This window comes from Ylistrum balloti, unplaced genomic scaffold (genome assembly GCF_031769215.1).
Source record: "Ylistrum balloti isolate Yb309-2 unplaced genomic scaffold, AGI_CSIRO_Ybal_v1 Utg370682, whole genome shotgun sequence".
NCBI classification, from domain to species: domain Eukaryota; kingdom Metazoa; phylum Mollusca; class Bivalvia; order Pectinida; family Pectinidae; genus Ylistrum; species Ylistrum balloti.
This window is the reverse complement of record NW_026782411.1, coordinates 182,536-202,546: the sequence shown is the minus strand read 5'-3', so window position 1 is coordinate 202,546 and position 20,011 is coordinate 182,536. Positions and strand designations below refer to the sequence as shown.

The following is a 20,011-nucleotide window of genomic DNA, read 5'->3' as shown; positions in this document are numbered from 1 at the left end:
TGGACATCGTTCATCGGACTTCTTTGCATTTTACTTACGAAGCAAGGTTGCCGAACGTCCATTTCCTGTTATGACGTCATAGACCAAAGGAACAGAAGAGAACCATTTTGACGCAGTCAGCTGTCTGTCTTTGTTTACAGTTGTCACCAGTTTGTTGTTTGGCTTTTCCGCCACCAGTAACAATATGAAGTTTAAATTTAGGGAAGAACACACTCTTGGTATGTATAGTCATTGATTTAGCCGGATAAAATCAATTGGGACTACTTTCTTTTGGCTGATTTGATTACTTGGTTTGGTAATTTTCAGTATGTATACTGTCACTATCAGGATAAAATACTCGTGTTGTGAAACCTCCTTATGGATTTAGAATCGATATAATTTCTATCACTTTTCATTCGTTATGTAGATTCCTAAGATCGTTTCAAATGACAATAACCACTAATTTGGAAACGGAGAAGTTGACAAAAACTATATATTTCAAAATAAAGTAAACACACAGAATCACGTGAATCTTGTCATAGCAAGTTCTAAAAATAGTTAGGCATGTCATTTAGTTCCTTAGTGTACGAACACAGACATCTAATTCGAATTAGATGTTATGAAACTTTGTTTTAAACACTCGTGTTTGTTTTTGTTGATTGTACAGTAGAGTATTCCATTTTAAAATTCTAAATGTGCCAAATGCATACAAACATTTGTTTCATTTTCAAATATTGTGTCATAAATAAAGTCGGATCGATATTCATTGTGCTACGTATGTCTCTTGCTTACAATATTATCAATAAACTTATAGAAGTTATTACCAATGAATCCATACAAGTTCATATGTATACAGGTTTATTATGTTCATTTAATATTCATATAATCTGGTACCATCTATTTATAAGTGTTGCATTGTAATTATCCCTGATAGTTTGATGAGAAATTCAATTTATAAATGAAATCACCCAAAGTACAGTTTCTAAGCAGATTTCTCAATACATAGAAGCATTTTGATTTACTGTCTTCACTTTCAAAATCATCAAAATTAGTGGAGGAATTTAATTCCCTGAAAGAAGACTTTAGCTGTTGCAGGGATATATACATTCCTGGCTGTTGTGATGCCATTACTAATTTATTGTACATATTCAAAGTAATGAATAGTGACTCTCTGTTGAAAAGTAGATTACATTAATTTGTCATATAGTTATTGATGTTGTCAAAATTGAATCTATAAAGAAATGGAAGAAAACAAAAAAGTTCTATAGATACAGAGAAATGTCTTAACAGAGATATTGGAATTACTGTAAGCTGTACAACGGTTTGATTATTCATGTATATGTTGTTTTCTTTATGTATCCATGCAACCTATATATGTTTACTACAGTGACATTACAACACATACCCTTGACCTATAAACTTGTGTGCACTTGTTTATAACACCTTATACTGAAATGACACTATGACAGGTAGAACAGGTTTGTGATTAAGTGTTTTGTTGTTTACTCCACAATTCAAACAATACTTCTTAATTACATGAATCAGGGCATTCCGTTGATTCTTAAGAAGTTGGTAACATATTCCTGACAAGTCACAATCATCAATGTGCTTTCACTTGATTCAAAGGAATACATTCTTAATTGAAAAATGTTTACCCTTCTGTTTTCAATAGATTTCTAGACTTTTCAAAATAATTTTTGGTGAAGAAGAAATATTTGACCATGAATACAAATGATACTTGGTATGCAAACTGGAAGGAAACTTTTTGTTTTGAACAGAAGTCATATTTAAATTGTGTCATTAATTGTATATGATATGGATGTTCACACTATGTAGTTTAGAAATTGTATATTTAGTACATTCAGTCTGTTAGGACATGATTTGTAATAACCGTTTATATTCTGTAAATGCTTTGTCACTCATACTTGTTTACAATGGATCTTACTGGTTTTTATAAAATTTATTTCTAAGTTTGTACCAGTACATGTATTAAATTGTTGGACTGGTCTAATGTGAAATGGACGCTAGTATAGTATTCTCTATGTCACCTAACTCGCATACATTTTTAAGAAAATTAAGGAAAATCCTTAATAATTTTGGTTGATGACATGGTATCTTTTAGTCATGACTGCACAGTACTGATTTTAAACATTAGGGTTTAAATTAGCTGGATATGTTATAAATGGTCCTGTTGGGATTATCTGGGGTCCTTCTTTAAAATTTTAATGACTTCCAGAAAATAGATGGGGTTATTTCAACTTCAATGTTTCTAGTGGGACAGCTTGACTCAACAATGGCAGAATGAAGCTCTTATTTTGTCCTATATAAATCTACCTAGAATGAGCACATGAAGGTTTGGTCTTTGTAAAATTATTTACATATTGTTTTTCTTCTTTCCTTTAAGAACAAAGAATTGCAGAGTCAACTAAGATCAAGGATAAATACCCAGAAAGGATTCCTGTAAGTATTAATAAAGAATCCTTTTAATGATGTGGTAAACTCAGTTTGTTATTAATTTGTATATTCAAGTTTGTATGCGAAAAATAAACAACTTATTAAAGAATATTGAAGTTTGAACAACCATGGAGAAATAACATGGTTATAAATATTGTTTACTTGACATGCTAAATGAATTTAATCAGAGTCTGATAAATCATGATAAATTATTTTATATTAATACTTTCAAACTACATGTTATTACTATTATAACTACATATATATCCAAATATGTAAATGCCTATTTATCTTTTACAGGTGATTGTTGAGAAGGACCCCAAATCACAGATACAGGATATAGACAAACGGAAATTTCTTGTTCCTAATGACATTTCTGTAGCACAGTTCATGTGGATTATTCGTAAACGTATTCAACTACCATCAGAAAAAGCTATCTTCCTATTTGTCGGCAAAGTCCTCCCACAATCAAGGTTAGTCTTATAGACAGGTAGCAGTGCAATGAAACTATCTAACATGATTTCTAGTCATGTTACTGTCTTCAGAAAGTGGGCTGTTCAAATCGCCCTATGTCCATGATTTATCTGCCTTCCTTAGACAATTCTTGTCATCACTACTTCTGGAGGGGTTCTGTATGGATCTTTCCAATATTCTGTATGGAAGTTACCTTTGGTCTCTAGTTGTACCCTTTTGATTTTTGGACTGATTAGAAAAATAAATGGCTGCCGTCTTGGATTTTGACAATGAAAAATTTGTTTTTGCTCTTTTTCCAGAAGGACTGGATAGATCTTTCTCTAATTTGTAATGCATGTTCCACTTGATCCCCAATTGTAATGTGCCCTTTCAGTTTTGCTACTGATAAAACAAAAATTCAAATTTTATACGATAAAGAGCAAATAAAAGGAAAGAAGAGAAAAGAAGGGGAACAATCTAAATATTTAGAAAACAAATAAAGATCACACAATGGTGGGTACCAAGATCACTCTGGGATCTCGTTACATCAATGGGTCCATAGGACTGGTGAGCTAGTCATAATATGTCTTCCATCATAAGTCAATTTATTTGTCCCTAAAACACTAATGGAATGTTTGGCCAACTTTAATTGATAAACATGCCTGTGGGATGGGGCTCAAGAGGGGAATTGAATTCTAAGAAACCTATCTTCTTTTTTTGGAATGAAAGGATTCTGTCTGAATTTTGCATGAAGTGGGTTAATGAGGTTTCATATAAATGATGGGTCTAACTCTCATTGTTCAACCTGCAGTAGGGAAATAAAGGAATAACTTCAAAATCTTTCTTCTGTTGGGATGAACATATTTTGACAAAGAGCAGCCATCTGGGATAAGTGCAAAATTTTGTGTAATTTGTGGGGCTGGTTCAAGGTAAATTGTATTAACATACTCTTTCAAATATGTCTCCTGCTGTTGCAATGATGAACTTTAACGAAGTTTGGTTTCATATAACCTCTATTCATAAAAGGTCAGAATAATTCAAATTAACAGTTTACTGTTGGTATACATTTTACCTTTGGTACAAAAAAACATCATCAAATTGGAAAGATGTGGATCTTTTAATGCAACCTTGTGATATCACGGATTAGACATTTTTCTTATCACCGGTATATCTAAGGTCATCTGATGGTTATATATATTAATCAGGTGTACCGGTGCATACTATATATAGTAACGAACTGGGGTTGTTTACCACTCGGGTAGATTTGGCTGGTCAATACACATGCCAGCAGAGATATATGATATTTGTAGTGTTTACACTGCCAGGTTTGCCTTTCATCAGATCCTCAGTTACAATCTTCTCTAGCATCATCAATGAAGGTGTACTGAACTCATTCTTTTAACAATTTGACAATCTCCACCTCTGAAAAGATTGTTGAGTTTGGTCATTTGGTACATTCCAAATTAACTTAACAAAGTATATGGTTATGTCATTATGAAGGGAACATTTTACACTCTGTTCTAAAATTGAATTGTTTTTTGTGATAATTTGGCCTCAGGATGAATGTAGTGACAAGTGTTGTAAAAGGAAATATTTGCTGGTGAATGAAAGTGTTTTCAAGTACATTCCCAAAAATTGTACCTAACTTTTCATTTCATAGTAAACACAATTTTTTTCTGTGAAATCTAAATTTTCTAATGGGCAAAGTCTTAGAAAACAACAATACATAAATTAATAAATAGATAAAGCACTCTCCAGTGCAAGACTGTTTGTACAGTAACTGTAAACAGGAAACAAACTTGTCTAGTAAATTGCCAGCTTTGATAAGCTTATCATGTATACATAGACAGTGTCATATACCCTCTAGGTAAAAACGTAATGTGATAAGTCATGATGTTTAGAGAAACAGGCTAAAGGCAATATTGATCAAATGTTTGGTTAACTTGAAGTAGAAAATGTGTTGAATGAGACAAGATTGTGTTAGAGTGCTTTCTATAGGGTATTCATGAATTTTGCCTGCATACTTATGTACATGCAATGTAGGTAATTATATTGACTGGTACCTATATGTAATAACAATATCCCAGACGTTAGTCAGGCTGTTTTCATTATCAGTTTGACCAGTTATACCTGGGTTGTTTGTTTATGAAATAAGGGTGGAGTTAGTGATCTACTTTTGTTTTCTGACAAGCTTTGACTATGGACTGTATTAATATTTGCAGGTCCATTAAGATTTTTGCAATAAAATGTTACCTGTAAAGTGCTTACAAACTTGTTTGTCTTCAAAACAGACATGTGATGCCTCCTGTGACCCTTCGTCACACCAATATTTGCTGTGTAATAGTTTTTATGTTTATTTGAGATAAGAAATCAGTGTTAGTGTATTCTTAGCTTGAAGGTCATACATATAAAGCAATGGATCAGTAAGAGTATGTTGGTAGATTTAATTTGAATGACATACAGATCTTCATGATCACTGTTATTAAGATCTGACAGCAGCATAAATGGTAAATTTACCAGTCACAATATGATTGGTGAGTTGAAAGGTCATCTGAACATCAACCCTTACCATCCGCTTCCAGAATGTCTTTTTGACGAAATTTTCTATACATTATAGTTTGGATGTTTTATGATATATATTTTGAAGTGTTTTCTTCTTATCAAATTCATTTATCTGGTATAATTGATTTCTTTTTTTCCATTGTGCAAGATGTTTTCCTCGATCTAAATTTAACAAACGTCTTTAAGCTTCTCATTGTCGTGTATCCAGGTACATTTGAGATAATTTTTGTGCCCTTGTATGTTCAGTTAGAAAAACCATATTGTACTTCCAGAGTAACTTAATTTTATTGGCCAGAGGCTATCAAAGTTCTTGTGAAGGACTTCTACTACGGTAGTTATAACATCTGTTATTATTCGCAGGTTTTTTTTAGTAACATGTTTAAAACCTGTAATTTGTTGTTTTTACAGTGCCAGTATGGGTCAGGTGTACGAGGAACACAAAGATGAAGATGGATTTCTGTACATTGCCTACAGCGGGGAGAACACATTTGGTCACTGATGAATTCTTAACCTCATATTGACTTTGGTCACATTGTTGGAGACATTGTGTTTTATCATTATGAACAGAATAGTTTTTATTAATTTTCTTACAGCAAGATTTGGCTTATGATAAACAAAGAAAAAGATTTAATTCAAAATTTCAGGTACATGTACTTAATGAAAAGAGAAGGCAATGAAGAAATTGTGAAGACTGTTTTGTTATAGTGAAATTTTAACTACTTACAAATTGCATGTAATTTTTTATTATGATTTTATATCATGTTGAGAGTGACACGAACTAAAATAAATTTCGTTTGTCTGCAACATTTAATGATTCTCACACAAATATGGTTATGAAACAGGAATTGTAGGTATTTGTATTTAATCAAAGAGATGAGTATAACTGTTTGAATGAAGTACCAGGAGAGATATGATAGCTGTCAGCATTCAGTAAGGACAAGTATCTTTATTACATTGACTATAAATTATTGTGGCATTGTTACATTACATTCCAAGATGTCACATGTATACTACAATTTATAGTGACTTCCATTTAGAATCTGCTTTAAAATAGGAGTGGCCTTTTAATATAATGGTGGATATTGACGTGTAAGCTGAAGCCAGTTATAACAATAAAATATTAATTCATTTGCGGGAAGTAAACAATAAGTTGCCTCTTTAAGTAAATGTATATGGTCTCAGAAATTTGTGTACAGATGAAGTTCAACCAAAAGATTGCAGGTTTTTGATTTAGTGATTAAAATTTGTAACTATGCATTTACAAACTCTACACAATCTCTTCTCACAAAAAATATTCTGATTAAAGATAAAAAAAACTTTGTAACCAATATGTAGCTTGACTGAAACAATCAAAGTTACAAAACTGTGCTGCTAACATTGATTCTAATACAGTATATGTTAAGACATTTTTGATCTTGGGAAGTACAGCTGTCAAATTCTCAGTTATGGAAGTACAGGTGTAAAAATTGTCAATTAGTGGAAGTACTGCTGTTAAAAACATTATTAGAGCCACAGCTGTCCAAGTTCTCAACTATATTAAGCACATCTGTTGAAATTTTCGACCTTAAGAAGTAAGGCTGTCGAAACTTTCAACTGTTGAGGTACAGCTGTTAAACCTGTCAACTTCTGAAGTATAGCTGCCAAAATTCTGAACTGATTGAAGTAAAGATCAAAATTCATAACAAGTGGAATTTTAACTATTGGAAGTATGGTATGTCAAAACTCTCAACTATTGAATGTAAAGCTGTTCAAATTTTCAACAGTTGGAAATAAAGCTGTAACAATTTATTAAAAAAAAAGATGACTGTAAAAAACATGTTCAGAAAAATTGCTGTAGGAGTTCTCAATGAATGAAAGTATAGCTGTACACTTTATCAGCTGTTTGAAGTATGGCTGTAAATGTTATCAGCTGTTGGAAGTATAGCTGTAAACTTTATCAGCTGTTCAAAGTATGGCTGTAAATGCTATCAGCTGTTCAAAGTATAGTTGTAAACATTGTCAACTGTTGGAAGCATGGCCGTAAATGTTATAAGCTGTTGAAAGTATGGCTGTTAAAGATCGTCTCAACCATGAATGGAAGTATAACAACAAATATCAACCTATGGAAGTTCAGCTGGCGAAACTACTGCAGCTTAAAATATATTTGATGTTGTTGATAGTGGAATTTTAAGTACATATATTATTCCTATCCTATGAATTTATGAAAAATAGTCATATTACTTCTGTTCTATGATTAATTTGAGTTTCATTCTAGTCTATTGGTAAAATAAATTTTTGCTGCTTTTTCAATTTCTTACCTTATTTCAATACTAAGTACTATTGGTTGTATCCAGTCATTGTGATTATATGTGAGCAACATTCAGTAACAACTTGTGACGGCAATTTGGTATTACTGGACCAATGCATCAAACAATTATGATACAAAATTTTCAGTGTTTTTATTTTCTTATTTCTGAAATTGTGACATTATTTTTATCATATATATGTGTGTATTATAAGTTCCATTTGTGTTTTCTGTAAATAAAATTTTGTTACTTAAAACCAGGCTCTTATTTTTTTATACAGGACTAAAGAATTTTGATAAAAGTTGGGGTTACATATTATTGATCAATCATTCTCATTTGTACATGGAAATAGTTAAGATATCAAACATACTGAAGTAGGGTCACTGTGACTTTTTATCTCGACTAAGTATACATATGAAAAAAACACAACCCCCAAAACAAAAATATCCCAAAAGAACAGCATACTACAGGTGTCCGAAGAAAACCTTCATTACTGTTTCATGTATGTGTAAGACTGTGTCGAGATACATCATTGTGTGTCAATGTACATTAAGGTATGTCAAGGTATATCATTGTATGCCAAGGTGCAACTTGGTGTGTCAAGGTAGATCACAGTGTGTTGAGGTACATCGTGGAAGCCAGTGTCTATATGTTTACACGATGCTTAAGCCAAGTCTAATTGCTGTACGTATATGATATGAATAGTGTCATTTAATGAAAGATATTGTCCTGAGCCGACATACACAATGAAAACAGAATGCCACATCATTGTTGTACTAATTGATACCCTTTCTGTTGTACAGCTGCTTTCTACAATTTATCACACAAATATCGAGCTATTTCTTGGTAAGAATGTCCAAACAAAAAGAATGTGAATCTCTCATCCAATGCCTATATAGTCTTAGCTTTTTCAATTGTTATTTCCTGGTTGTAAGTTTAGAGGGAGTGGTGGAAGGGGAGGGTATCATTTGATCACTGGCATATAAGTATGGTCCGAGATGAAAATCTGATGTTCATGTAGTTTTGGTTTGACACTTCCGGAAATTGAGAAACCAACCAGATTGCTGTTGTGGTTCTAAGTTAGTCAATTACCTTAACTTCTCTGGGTGATATGTAATGGATCTCCCTATGTTGTTCATCAAGTTTCTTCAGTGTGTTCATCACTACATTCAGCATGAGATAGCCACCAGTTATGTAAGGACACTCCACCTGAAAATATACTCGGCAAATCGGTCAGATTGAGTTGTGAGCGTGATCCTGACATTGATATCTTTAACACAATCAATCTGAAATCATGAATCTACCGATGTTAAAGAATTTATATACAGAGCACTGAAATCATAGGTATACATTTTATCCTCATCTTTGTACTTATGTTGTCAAAGGATTGAAAAAGCCCAATCTCACTTGGTTAAAACAAGGTAAGATTACATTTAAAATGTCATGACAACTGAGCAAAGTTTAACTGCCACTCAGAACATAGATCAATGGAACTCTAAATATGATGAAAATAAAGTTAAAGTTATGAAAAAAACAAAACATTAAATTGGTTTTCAGCCCAAAATTAAGATCTATATCTACCATATAGGATACCTGGTGGTTTATATGACATTTTTCTACGCCCCTTGCCTTCTCTAATGTATGTTTGCAAATGCTGCTGGCATAGTATCAAATCAAAGTCACCTGTATCTGGAACGTAAACAACATAAACAAACATTCAGTCCACTGTACATCATACAAATTATGTTGTTTACGTTCCCGAAACAGGTGCATGTAATTATATTAACTTCAATGGTAAAAGGTTTGTTGGAGTAACCTCCCTTCCACCAAGGTTTCTGTTTCCTGTACAGAATGTCAACAGTGAACAACACATGGCAATGTGCTAAACTTTAGGTACTGTGAGCCAGATCTGCTTGTGTTAAGCCAAAGATAAGACAAAACGATACACACTTACATTGATACCGACAGGAATGAGGTTCAATTAATTGATCTGTAATGTAATGGGCCGGTGCCAACTGCAATTATACTGCAAGACAAATGTATACTGTCACTGTTACTGTTATTGACGTTACACATAGAAGCTTGTCCAGATGAGTTGATGTCCTGACAAGCCCCAGCTATAATGATTTAGGTAGCTTCAGGCCTGCAGAGACAGGTATTATTGTTAATAATTTCAAGATGTTATTGCACCCAGTCTCTTTGGGATTTACAAAGTGTGGACTTGGATATAGTTTGTGCATAAAATCTTCAAACATTTTAAATTTACTTATGTTCTATTTCATTCACGAACATTTTGTGTGATGAAACACAAATTACACACAATACTTTCAGATTTTCATATACAACAATACAGCACTTTACATAACTATGAAAGTATATTGGTATGTTTAAACTATATTTAGAACTTTTATAATTCAATGTGGCGTCAACTTTTTCCTTTAGACAACTACTCAATAACCAATGGACCAAATGTTTTGATATTTGGCTGGTATGTTTCTAGGATAAAGTCTGAAAAAAATTGCGAAAAGAAATGACCTTTTCCTATATTCAAGGTAACAGGGGTCTTAGTTGTTAAAAACTTTAAACAACCTTTCCATGAACTAAAATGCCAAGAGGCATGATATTTGGCTGGTATGTTTCTAGGATGAAACCCAACAAAATAGCTTATAATCAAGATAACAGGGGTCAAATTTGTTATAACATTTAAACAACATCTTCTCAGGAACTGAAAGGCCTAGAGGCTAGAAAGATATTTATGGTGAGTGCTGCAAGCCAATTGGGCCTCTTGTTTATTGATATTTTGCTGAATGAGGGCTGCTTTAAATGTAGATAAACAATCCACAGGTACTAGCCTCATCTGACAACCAATTTAGTATATAGGTAAGGTTGATCTCACTGCAGCTTCCATATTTCATTAACAAATGTCCACAACTTTTTTAACAAATTGTAGTAGTCATGAATGACAGTAGGGAGATTTTGACCAATCTAGAGCAAAATTATTTAAAATCCTCCTGGAAGAGTGCCAGCATTTGTACACATTTTTGTCCTTGTTGAAAGTGAACCAATTTTGTATAAATGGTAGGTCTCAACACTCTTGAGTGGGATGAGTGGGGCCCATTAGGGGAAATAGAGCAATTTATTTAAAATCTTCCTTTTATAAGTAATGCCTGACTTCTGTTCCAATTTCATTTGAAAAATCCTTGGGGAAATGCAAAAGGGGAATCAGTTGCATGATGCAGTTAATTTCATTGTTTTCATTGTTTATTAATTATTTGGCTGTATTGTATCTATCTCTAAAATTGAATTAAAAGATCCTATTCATTTGTGTTTCTTTGTACAATGTTTGAAGCATTAAAATTTCTGATCTTTTGAGGAAAATGTAATAATATAATAGCAAATCAAAATGTTTAAAGAGTAAGCTGAAATATCCAGGTAGGTAATAAGGGTCCAAGGGCCTGTTGTATAGTGATTAAAGTGGCATCTCTTCAGGGAAACTGGAAAGTTCTGTTCAAAACCTTTTTATTATCAAAGGCCTCAACAGAATTAAAAAAAGTCTGGAAGATCATAACCTTATGAACATAATTGACATAGATAAGGCTACACAGGTCTTCCAAAAAATGCATTAGAATTGACACACTATAGTGCAACACATTCAAACTGCAATGCAGTCTTGTATTCCATAAATGAAGTGAGGCAGACCTCCAGATTTGGAAATTCAGGACTTGGCATTACATCCCTGATAAACTATTGAAGTTTTGTGATGTCACATAGCAACCTTTTTACACATACAAAGACAGATGTGTTTGATAGTGCTTATAATTATTATCTTTGTTAAAAAAAAATAGTTTCAGGTGAGGTTCATGATAATTTGTGATGTCAACCAGAAGAGGGCAGCACTTTGCTGATACTGTGGCCAATCGCTGCTATCAACAGTACCAACAGCTTCCTAAGGAGGGGAAACCACAGAAGGGTCGAGAATGGACCCTAATGGCAGCCGTTGTCATGACTGTCAGCGATACTGGTAAAAGCCATTTATTTTTTTTATCTATGTAACAGTTTTTATGTCCACCACTATGGTCTTTCATCATTTTAGACAAACCTTCCTTTAGAGTAACCTTCCTACTCTATAGTTTGTATACCTAGAATATTATCAATGTTAATGAATTCTCACTCTAAACAAGTGATGTAACATATGTCCTGACAGATGAGTATTTCTGCACTGGTTAAATGTAATTCCTCTAGCTTTAATTTCACCTATGTGAATTTATTTAGTAGCAACTTACTGTGTAGTTATTTTATTTTCTGTATATCAGCTGAAAATGCTGTTGATCATTAATTAAATAAAAAAACAACAGAGTCTGTCATGACCTAAGAAATGCATACACTTATATTTCAAAATCTTTTATACATTTAATTTACGAAAATTATACATCTAATTTACGAAAATTATACATCTAATTTATTAAAGTTATACATTTAATTTACTTGACTTACATATTACATTACAGACTTCAAAAGGCTAAATCTAAATTTGTTCAAAAAAAGAAATAAAAAAATCACCATTGAGCCTTATTTTCTATTTTATCTATTTTAATAGAAAACAAACCCAGTGATGACCATGATCGAGGAGACATTATTGATGTTCTTTCCATAGGAACAGGATCCAGATGTATTGGGAAGTCATTATTGACAGATAAAGGTAACAATATTTCCTGAAGCATTGAACTGCTTTCAGTTGACTTTCATGGTCATAATTCATTACTCATGAATACCAGCTGAAAGTAGTTCAATGCTTACTGGGGTATATTTCCATTTCCAGTTTTCATTTTATCACAAGGAAAGACAGCCTGAATTTGCTTATATAACTTACAGTATTCCTATAATGCTGGCAGTTCATGAGCTGGTAATACATAACTGACTTTGGTAAGGTTACATCATAGCAATGTCATACGATGGTAAATATTAGACAATAACCAGCACACTGATAAAAGGCATAAAAGGCTTAGAAGTCTTTAACAGCACCTTGCTGCTATAGTAGGTTTTTAGCTGCACCTTCTATACCTTGTGTGCTTAGCAGTTTTTAGCCACAGCTTGACTGGACTTTGGAGCACCTTCAAGAGCAAATTCACGAATATGTAGCTGGCTGCATTTAATAAGGAAATGACAATTTAGTGTTTTAATATATTTCATTATTTGTTGAATATCTATCCTATAACCGTTACTGTTTTCATATAATTATATTTAAGGCCAATAACACGCCTTATGGTTACTGTAGTACCTTCGGTGTAGGTAGCACCTTCACGGTAGACCTAGTACCTTATATAAAGTCTTGCCATGCACCTTCGCTATGACCGTGCACAATTGAAATATGTAAATTTCTAGGGATAAGCCTATTAAATTAGGCAGTAGGGATAGAGATCTGTTGTATTTGTTTTTTGTGCTTGTTTATAAATGTTAAAATCTATATCTGTATTTGCTCTCGACTATCTTAGGATAAAAGACCCACAAAAAGTTGTCCTTGTGCCCTAAGACCAAGGCGTTTACAATACAGGTGTTGTAGAACTCTCACACCACTACTTTATCTATTGGTTCTTAAAACATCTCATCTGTGATCTCGATGTTTCAGAGATTCTTTCTGGAAAAAATAATGGATGTCCACCTTTTGTTTATGATTTTTCATCAAATCCTGATCCTCATTCTAAGTGATGTGTAATATTTGGTTGTTGCATTCACAGGGGACATCATCAATGACAGCCATGCAGAAGTTTTAGCTAGAAGAGCTTTCATAAGGTAATTATTGTGTATTACTAAACAAATACAGAAATATAACTAGAAGAGATTTGTAAGGTAAGATATCCGTTGTATGTACAGAATGTAGAATTTGAAGATAGAAGAGATTTTGTAACTTAAAACATCTGTTTTTATATACAGAATGTAGCATTATAAACTAGTAGAGATTTTGTAAGGAAAACACCTGTTGCATATACGGAACGTAGAATTATAAGTTAAAAGAGATTTTGTAAGTTAAAAGATGTGTTGTTTTATATATGACAGTGATATGTTGATATAGATATGACAGAATCAACAATTAGTAAGATGACAGTCATATAGTAGTGTATACCCAAACTTTTTTTCTATTCTGCAGCTAAGTGGATGTAATATCCTAAATATCCCTTCTGAATTTGCACACCTGGGCATTATTTCTTCATTCTGTCCTTGTGGAAATATGCCTCTTTGTTGAAAAATTACATTGTGGTCGTTAGTGTACTAAATAAAAAAAAAGAATTTTTTTTTTAAAGCTACCTGTACGACCAGCTGATGCTTGTTTACACTGACCAGGAAAGTCAGGTGCTGGAGGTCACAGACAACTCAAAGGTCAAAGTCAAGGATGGGATCAGTTTCCATTTCTTCTCAAGTCATACACCCTGTATGTATAATTAACTAGTCTTACACCCTGTATGTATAATTAACTAGTCATACACCCTGTATGTATGATTAACACTGTATGTATAATTAACCAGGAAAGTCAGTATGTGTATAATTAACTAGTCATACACCCTGTATATATAATTAACTAGTTTTACACCCTGTATGTATAATTAACTAGTCATACATAATTAACTAGTTTTACACCCTGTATGTATAATTAACTAGTCATACACCCTGTATGTATAATTAACTAGTCATACACCCTGTATGTATAATTAACTAGTCTTACACCCTGTATGTATAATTAACTAGTCATACACCCTGTATGTATAATTAACTAGTTTTACACCCTGTATGTATAATTAACTAGTCATACACCCTGTATGTATAATTAACTAGTTTTACACCCTGTATGTATGATTAACTAGTCTTACACCCTGTATGTATAATTAACTAGTCTTACACCCTGTATGTATGATTAACTAGTCACACACCCTGTATGTATAATTAACTAGTTTTACACCCTGTATGTATAATTAACTAGTTTTACACCCTGTATGTATAATTAACTAGTCATACACCCTGTATGTATAATTAACTATCCACACACTGTATATGTACACCTTACCAGTCTCACACCCTGTATGTATTACAAACCAGTAACCCACCCAGTATTTAAACCTTACCAGTCAAACACTCTGTATGTACACCTTACCAAGAAAAAACCCTGTATTTACACCTTACCAGTCAAACACCCTGTATGTATACCTTACCAGTCAAACACCTTGTATGTATAACTTGCCAGTCAAACACCCTGTATGTACACCTTACAAGCCACAATCCCTGTATGTACACCTTATAAGCCACAATCCCTGTATGTACACCTTACAAGTCACAATCCCTGTATGTACACCTTACAAGTCACAATCCCTGTATGTACACCTTACAAGTCACATTCCCTTATATGTTATTCTGAAGAAGTTGATTTTTCATTTCTCAAAAGTTTTTAGGTTTTACTTAAGTGCATTTTGTAAAACCATATTCAGTGTTTTAGCCCATCATCATCAGATGGTGGGCTATTCAAATCAACCTATGTCTTTCATCCATCTTCTGTCCGTCTGTCATCTGTCCGTCCACAAACAATATTTGTTATTGCTATTTCTTGAGAAGTAATGGATGGATTTCTCTCTGATTTCATATGTAGGTTCCCCTTGGTCCCTAGTGCCTGTTTGATTTTGGGACTAATCAGACAAAAAAAGCAAAATGACTTCCAGCTGACCATCTTTAATTTGTTAGTTAAGGATTATTATTTCTAATACTATATTTCTGCAAATTATTTCTTAATTTATCATTAAGAGCAAAAGAAGAGAAAAGAAGGGAAAAGATTCAACATTTTAAAGAACAAATACAGATCAAACAATGGTGGGTGCCAAGATCAATCTGGGATCTCTTGTATAGAAAATGTAATTTACAGGGTTGTTAGGTCATCTGTGAACGTGAAACAGGGTCAAGGTCATTTGTTGAAACAAACTTGATAGCCCTTCATTCTAGCTTGCTACAGGTCAATTATCAGTGCTCTTGGCCTTTTGGTTATTGACATTTGATTGAGAAAGTTGTTTGAATTGGATTGGAAGTTAATGCATGGCGCATGATATGGACGAAACTATATGGATATAGGTCATCATTACCCTATGGGTCTGTCTACATAAATATACTGATGGCATTATGAGATACACATAGAGAATCATAGAAAATTAAATTGTTGTTGGCCTTCCTTGATATTGTCTTCATTGATTCATTCATTATTGTCCATGAACATTGAAGATTTATTGTTCACAGGTGGTGATGCCTCTATATTTCCTAAAGCAGAGGATAGTATTGTAAACACTGGTGTGAAGGTTGAAAATCACAACAAATCCCATCAGATCCACCAAGATGATGGTCATCTACAAACAGGAGTTGAAGGTCACCTACAAGATATGTCTGAGAATAGTTTTCAGAAGTGTAATAAATTAGTCCCAAGCTCTGGAGGTCAGGGTTCAAAACATAAATTGAGTATTGACAGTGAGGATGAAATTGAAGTAAAAAAGTCAAGGTCAATGATTGAAAAAGGACATCTAGATGAAAGTGATGATGCTAAAACGTTCTCAGAGGACTTGTCAGATTCAAGTACAAGTATCATAAAGGAAAATCAAAGTGATGAAATTAATAAAGAATGTTCTGTGGAAGGTGAGAGGTTGGTGACAAGTAGCAAGTCATCTATAGGGCCTAAAGGGGACATCTACAGGACGGGGGCCAAGTGTGTCCCTGGGGGCCAGCAGGACAGCTTTGGGGCTGGATGTGGCTACCACACAGTGGGAGTGCTGAGAACCAAGCCAGGTCGAGGAGATAGAACTCTCTCAATGTCTTGTAGTGACAAACTGACTCGCTGGAATGTTGTCGGATGTCAGGGGGCATTACTTTCCAATTTCCTGTCCCATCCAATTTATTTTGATACAATTATTATAGGCAGGTTGGTATTTCTGAATATATTTTAGATCTATACATATTCGTTCAGTTGATATTTTGAAAATTGATAGTTTTAAAACTAGCAGTTAAATGATAATAATTCAGATGAAAATCTGGATTCAATCTAGGACAAATGGAGAAATGTAATGAATATATGATATAAAAATTTCACTGCTTCACCTTTAGCTGTCCCTACAGCCAAGAGGCCTTAGATAGAGCTGTGATACAGAGGAGTATGGGTGTAGGTCCACTTCCTCCTGGATATCGTCATGGAAACCCACAGCTTCTCCAGTCCTCTGAACTCTTCCCAGACTCTCGCACTTCCTTGGAGAAAAATCACCAGGTTTCTTTTACACCTTGCCCAATGTGTAAGTAGATTTCAGGTTAAGATCATATAACAACACATCTTCAGAACAGACTTCCTCTCATGAAACTTTGTTCCTATCTTCTCTAGTCATTTATAATATGTTATAACAAAATCATTGATACTCTGTCTATCCTGTAATGAGCCAAGAGACCAACAACATGGATTCAGAATCAAAGTCAGTAGTGAGCTTAAATCAGGTCAACGAAAAAACAATGTTCATTGTCCTGATTTAAGCTCACCACTGACTTTGATTATGTAATTCTACTGAGTGTTATGGGTTGGCATATTACCAGGCATGGTCCTTTTAGCTGAATAACTTTGTTGTTATCTTTCTTCATTATATCCCCGCAATGAAGTTGGGGGGGGGGGGGGAGGGGTTATACTGGAATCACCCTGTAAACAAGTTTTACTCTAAATAGTCATTACTCCTTAGTTATTCAACAGATTTAATTATTTGATTATTAAATGGTATAGGTAATTAAAAACCATAGGATACATAAGGCTGATAATGGCATAAGGGAATGCCAAACATCACTGTGTAAGTTTTATTGTCATGACAGCTATGCTGAGGCAAATTGTCGCTTCTTCTTAGTTGAAATTTAGATATTGTTTGGGTTTCTTTTACGTAATTATATGTATATAAAAGATATGTGTATTAGGAAATACAGAAATTAATTTTCAACTGATTTTGGCTTTTTAATGGCGTTTTGACCAAGTTTAATATTTAGAGGTCTTCACATCTGCAGGGTTTATCAGTTATCTTTAGGATGACCGTTCTAGTTTGATAAAGCATTTCACTTGCTGAAATTTTCATCAATATCTACAGCTAGAAAATGTCAATTACACATATATGGCCCTGCTATCATACAAACCAGAATCTGATAAGGTGTGGAACTTGACGTAAAGGTGTAGTGGGAGTAAATATAAAGTCCCTTACGAGGTCCTCAGGATATGACATTGATTATAAATGGGATGTGACAGGAGAATGGGACGTGGGTAACACTATATACCCTCCGTAACAAAACAGGATGTTTTGTATATACACCAGGGTAGATATGATATTGATGATTCATTATTCGTCAAAGTTTTCTCTTTTTATGGTTAAGCTATTACCTGGCACTGTAGACAGCAGAATAACTTCCACCAGGTTCTGGTCAATGGCAGACAGCACGGTGCTACTAAGAAGATGATTCATACTCCTAAAGTACGGTAAGTCACATTCTAAACAAAGTAAATAGTGATTCTTATATATAGGTTTTTAAGATTTCATCTTCTATCATTTAAACAAATGTGTTTTTGAATAACAGTAAATGTATGTGAAGGAGGTGATTATAAGTAACAACCCTGTGTAATAGGATTTGTCTATTTGTTTTAGTGCTTTTGAATGTGGGAAATCAACAAGCTTTTTGTTTATGCTTCTTTTAGGAGCAAAGTTTGCAGTTTAGAATTGTTGCGGCGGTACATACATATATTAGAAGTTATTCCCAAGGAGAAACTTCCTCTTGAAAGCATTCCCAGGTAAGTAATTATTCATAGTGCTAAAGCTGTGTTTTTATCACCAGCAGTGATAATTTTAGAATGTGTATGGTATCTCATCTCATCAGTTTTTATTTCCTAAACAACTTTTTAAAAAGCTACATGGTCCGAAGTCCTGATAATAGCCAACAATTATTACAGCCGATTGAAGTGTCTGTCATTTGTCAACTTTAAAACAATTCTTAATATTCATATTGGTCATGTATAACTCAAACAATAGTTTCTGAATTCCACATGTGGTCCTTCGTTGTGCAAACTTACTGTCAAGATTAATAAGAAGAAATATGACTGCCCAACATACTTCTTGAGCTTTGAAAGTTTGTTTGTCTTCTCTATTCCTCAAGAAGTGGACTTATTTTGGTCTTAATACAGTGACAGTCTGACTGTCCTATGGGCCATGATAGCTCATTCAGTTGAGCTTTGACCAACATAACTTCAAGTAAAGATTAGAGGTGTGTGGTTTTACACTCCCTACTCATGGCAGTTTGTTTCTCAGGAAGCTAAGACACAGATGAGTCTGTGCTGTTGTTGTAATGTCATTGGGCAAAACATTTTGCTGTGGATGGCATGGGACAGGTCTCTTTCTACTTCAAGGAAATGCTGCTTGACAATGACCTTTTGGAAGCACCAGGGAACGATGTGTGTTGGGGTTTAGTCATGTTTTCCTTAGTGGCATCATGGTGGAAGTTCTCAAGAGTTTTATCAACATTTTTCATTTTTTTTCCATGAAAAGACTTTATTTCTGGAATTTTTCCAATCAGTTTGACATTGTCAGTCTTATCTGGTATATACGATATAAAATGGTAGAAGATAAGTTATATAGTGATGCATCCTTTAACATTTGCAGCTCAACCAAGGAGCCTACTGATGTAACTTATGCAGAGTACAAAGCCATGGCAACAGCTTACCAGACAGCATGGAAATGTTTAAAGAACCAGGAAATATTCCACTCCTGGGTGCATAAACCTTCTGGGCTTACATCATTTCTACTGGATAATATATAGCTTCATATGTCTTAGTTTTTCTTGTTTTTTTTTATTAGCAATCACTTAAAGGGTACTTATTCGATTACACTTGGTCAATAAAACTGTGGCGTCACTGAAGTAGTACATCAAATACCGAGTACTCAAAGGTCACTAGACCCACTACAACAATAAAATAGCACTTAAAATACAGAGTACTCAAAGGTCACTGCACCCATGGTAATACTGAAGTAGTACATCAATCCTCGAGTAATCATAGGTCACTGGAAATTGCTCCCTACAGAAATATACCAAATAAGCATCCCTAAATTCATCCACCATGAAAGTTTTGTTGCTTTATTCACATTTTATTTAGTCACCTTCACTGATTTTCGGCGACCATCCACTTAAACAAAGGGAAGTTACTCTAGGAGATCAGAATACCTATTTACCAGATATTGATGATGATAGCAAAC

The 20,011-nt window shown here is 33.8% G+C and overlaps 2 protein-coding genes across 2 annotated transcripts; both read left to right on the top strand.

Moving 5' to 3' along the window:
• Positions 1-100: 100 nt before the first annotated feature.
• Positions 101-7,989, top strand: LOC132557503 (gamma-aminobutyric acid receptor-associated protein-like 2). The gene is made up of 4 exons (XM_060221995.1): positions 101-218; positions 2,384-2,439; positions 2,734-2,906; positions 5,857-7,989. Exons 1-4 carry the CDS (start codon positions 185-187, stop codon positions 5,945-5,947), a joined length of 354 nt encoding a protein of 117 aa, XP_060077978.1. The 5' UTR covers positions 101-184; the 3' UTR covers positions 5,948-7,989.
• Positions 7,990-9,835: 1,846 nt separating this feature from the next.
• On the top strand, positions 9,836-19,622 carry LOC132557512 (tRNA-specific adenosine deaminase 1-like). Its single transcript, XM_060222007.1, has 10 exons — positions 9,836-9,888; positions 11,579-11,754; positions 12,331-12,432; positions 13,469-13,523; positions 14,033-14,160; positions 16,002-16,674; positions 16,857-17,038; positions 18,144-18,246; positions 18,463-18,555; positions 19,421-19,622. Exons 2-10 carry the CDS (start codon positions 11,607-11,609, stop codon positions 19,575-19,577), a joined length of 1,641 nt encoding a protein of 546 aa, XP_060077990.1. The 5' UTR covers positions 9,836-9,888; positions 11,579-11,606; the 3' UTR covers positions 19,578-19,622.
• Positions 19,623-20,011: the final 389 nt, after the last annotated feature.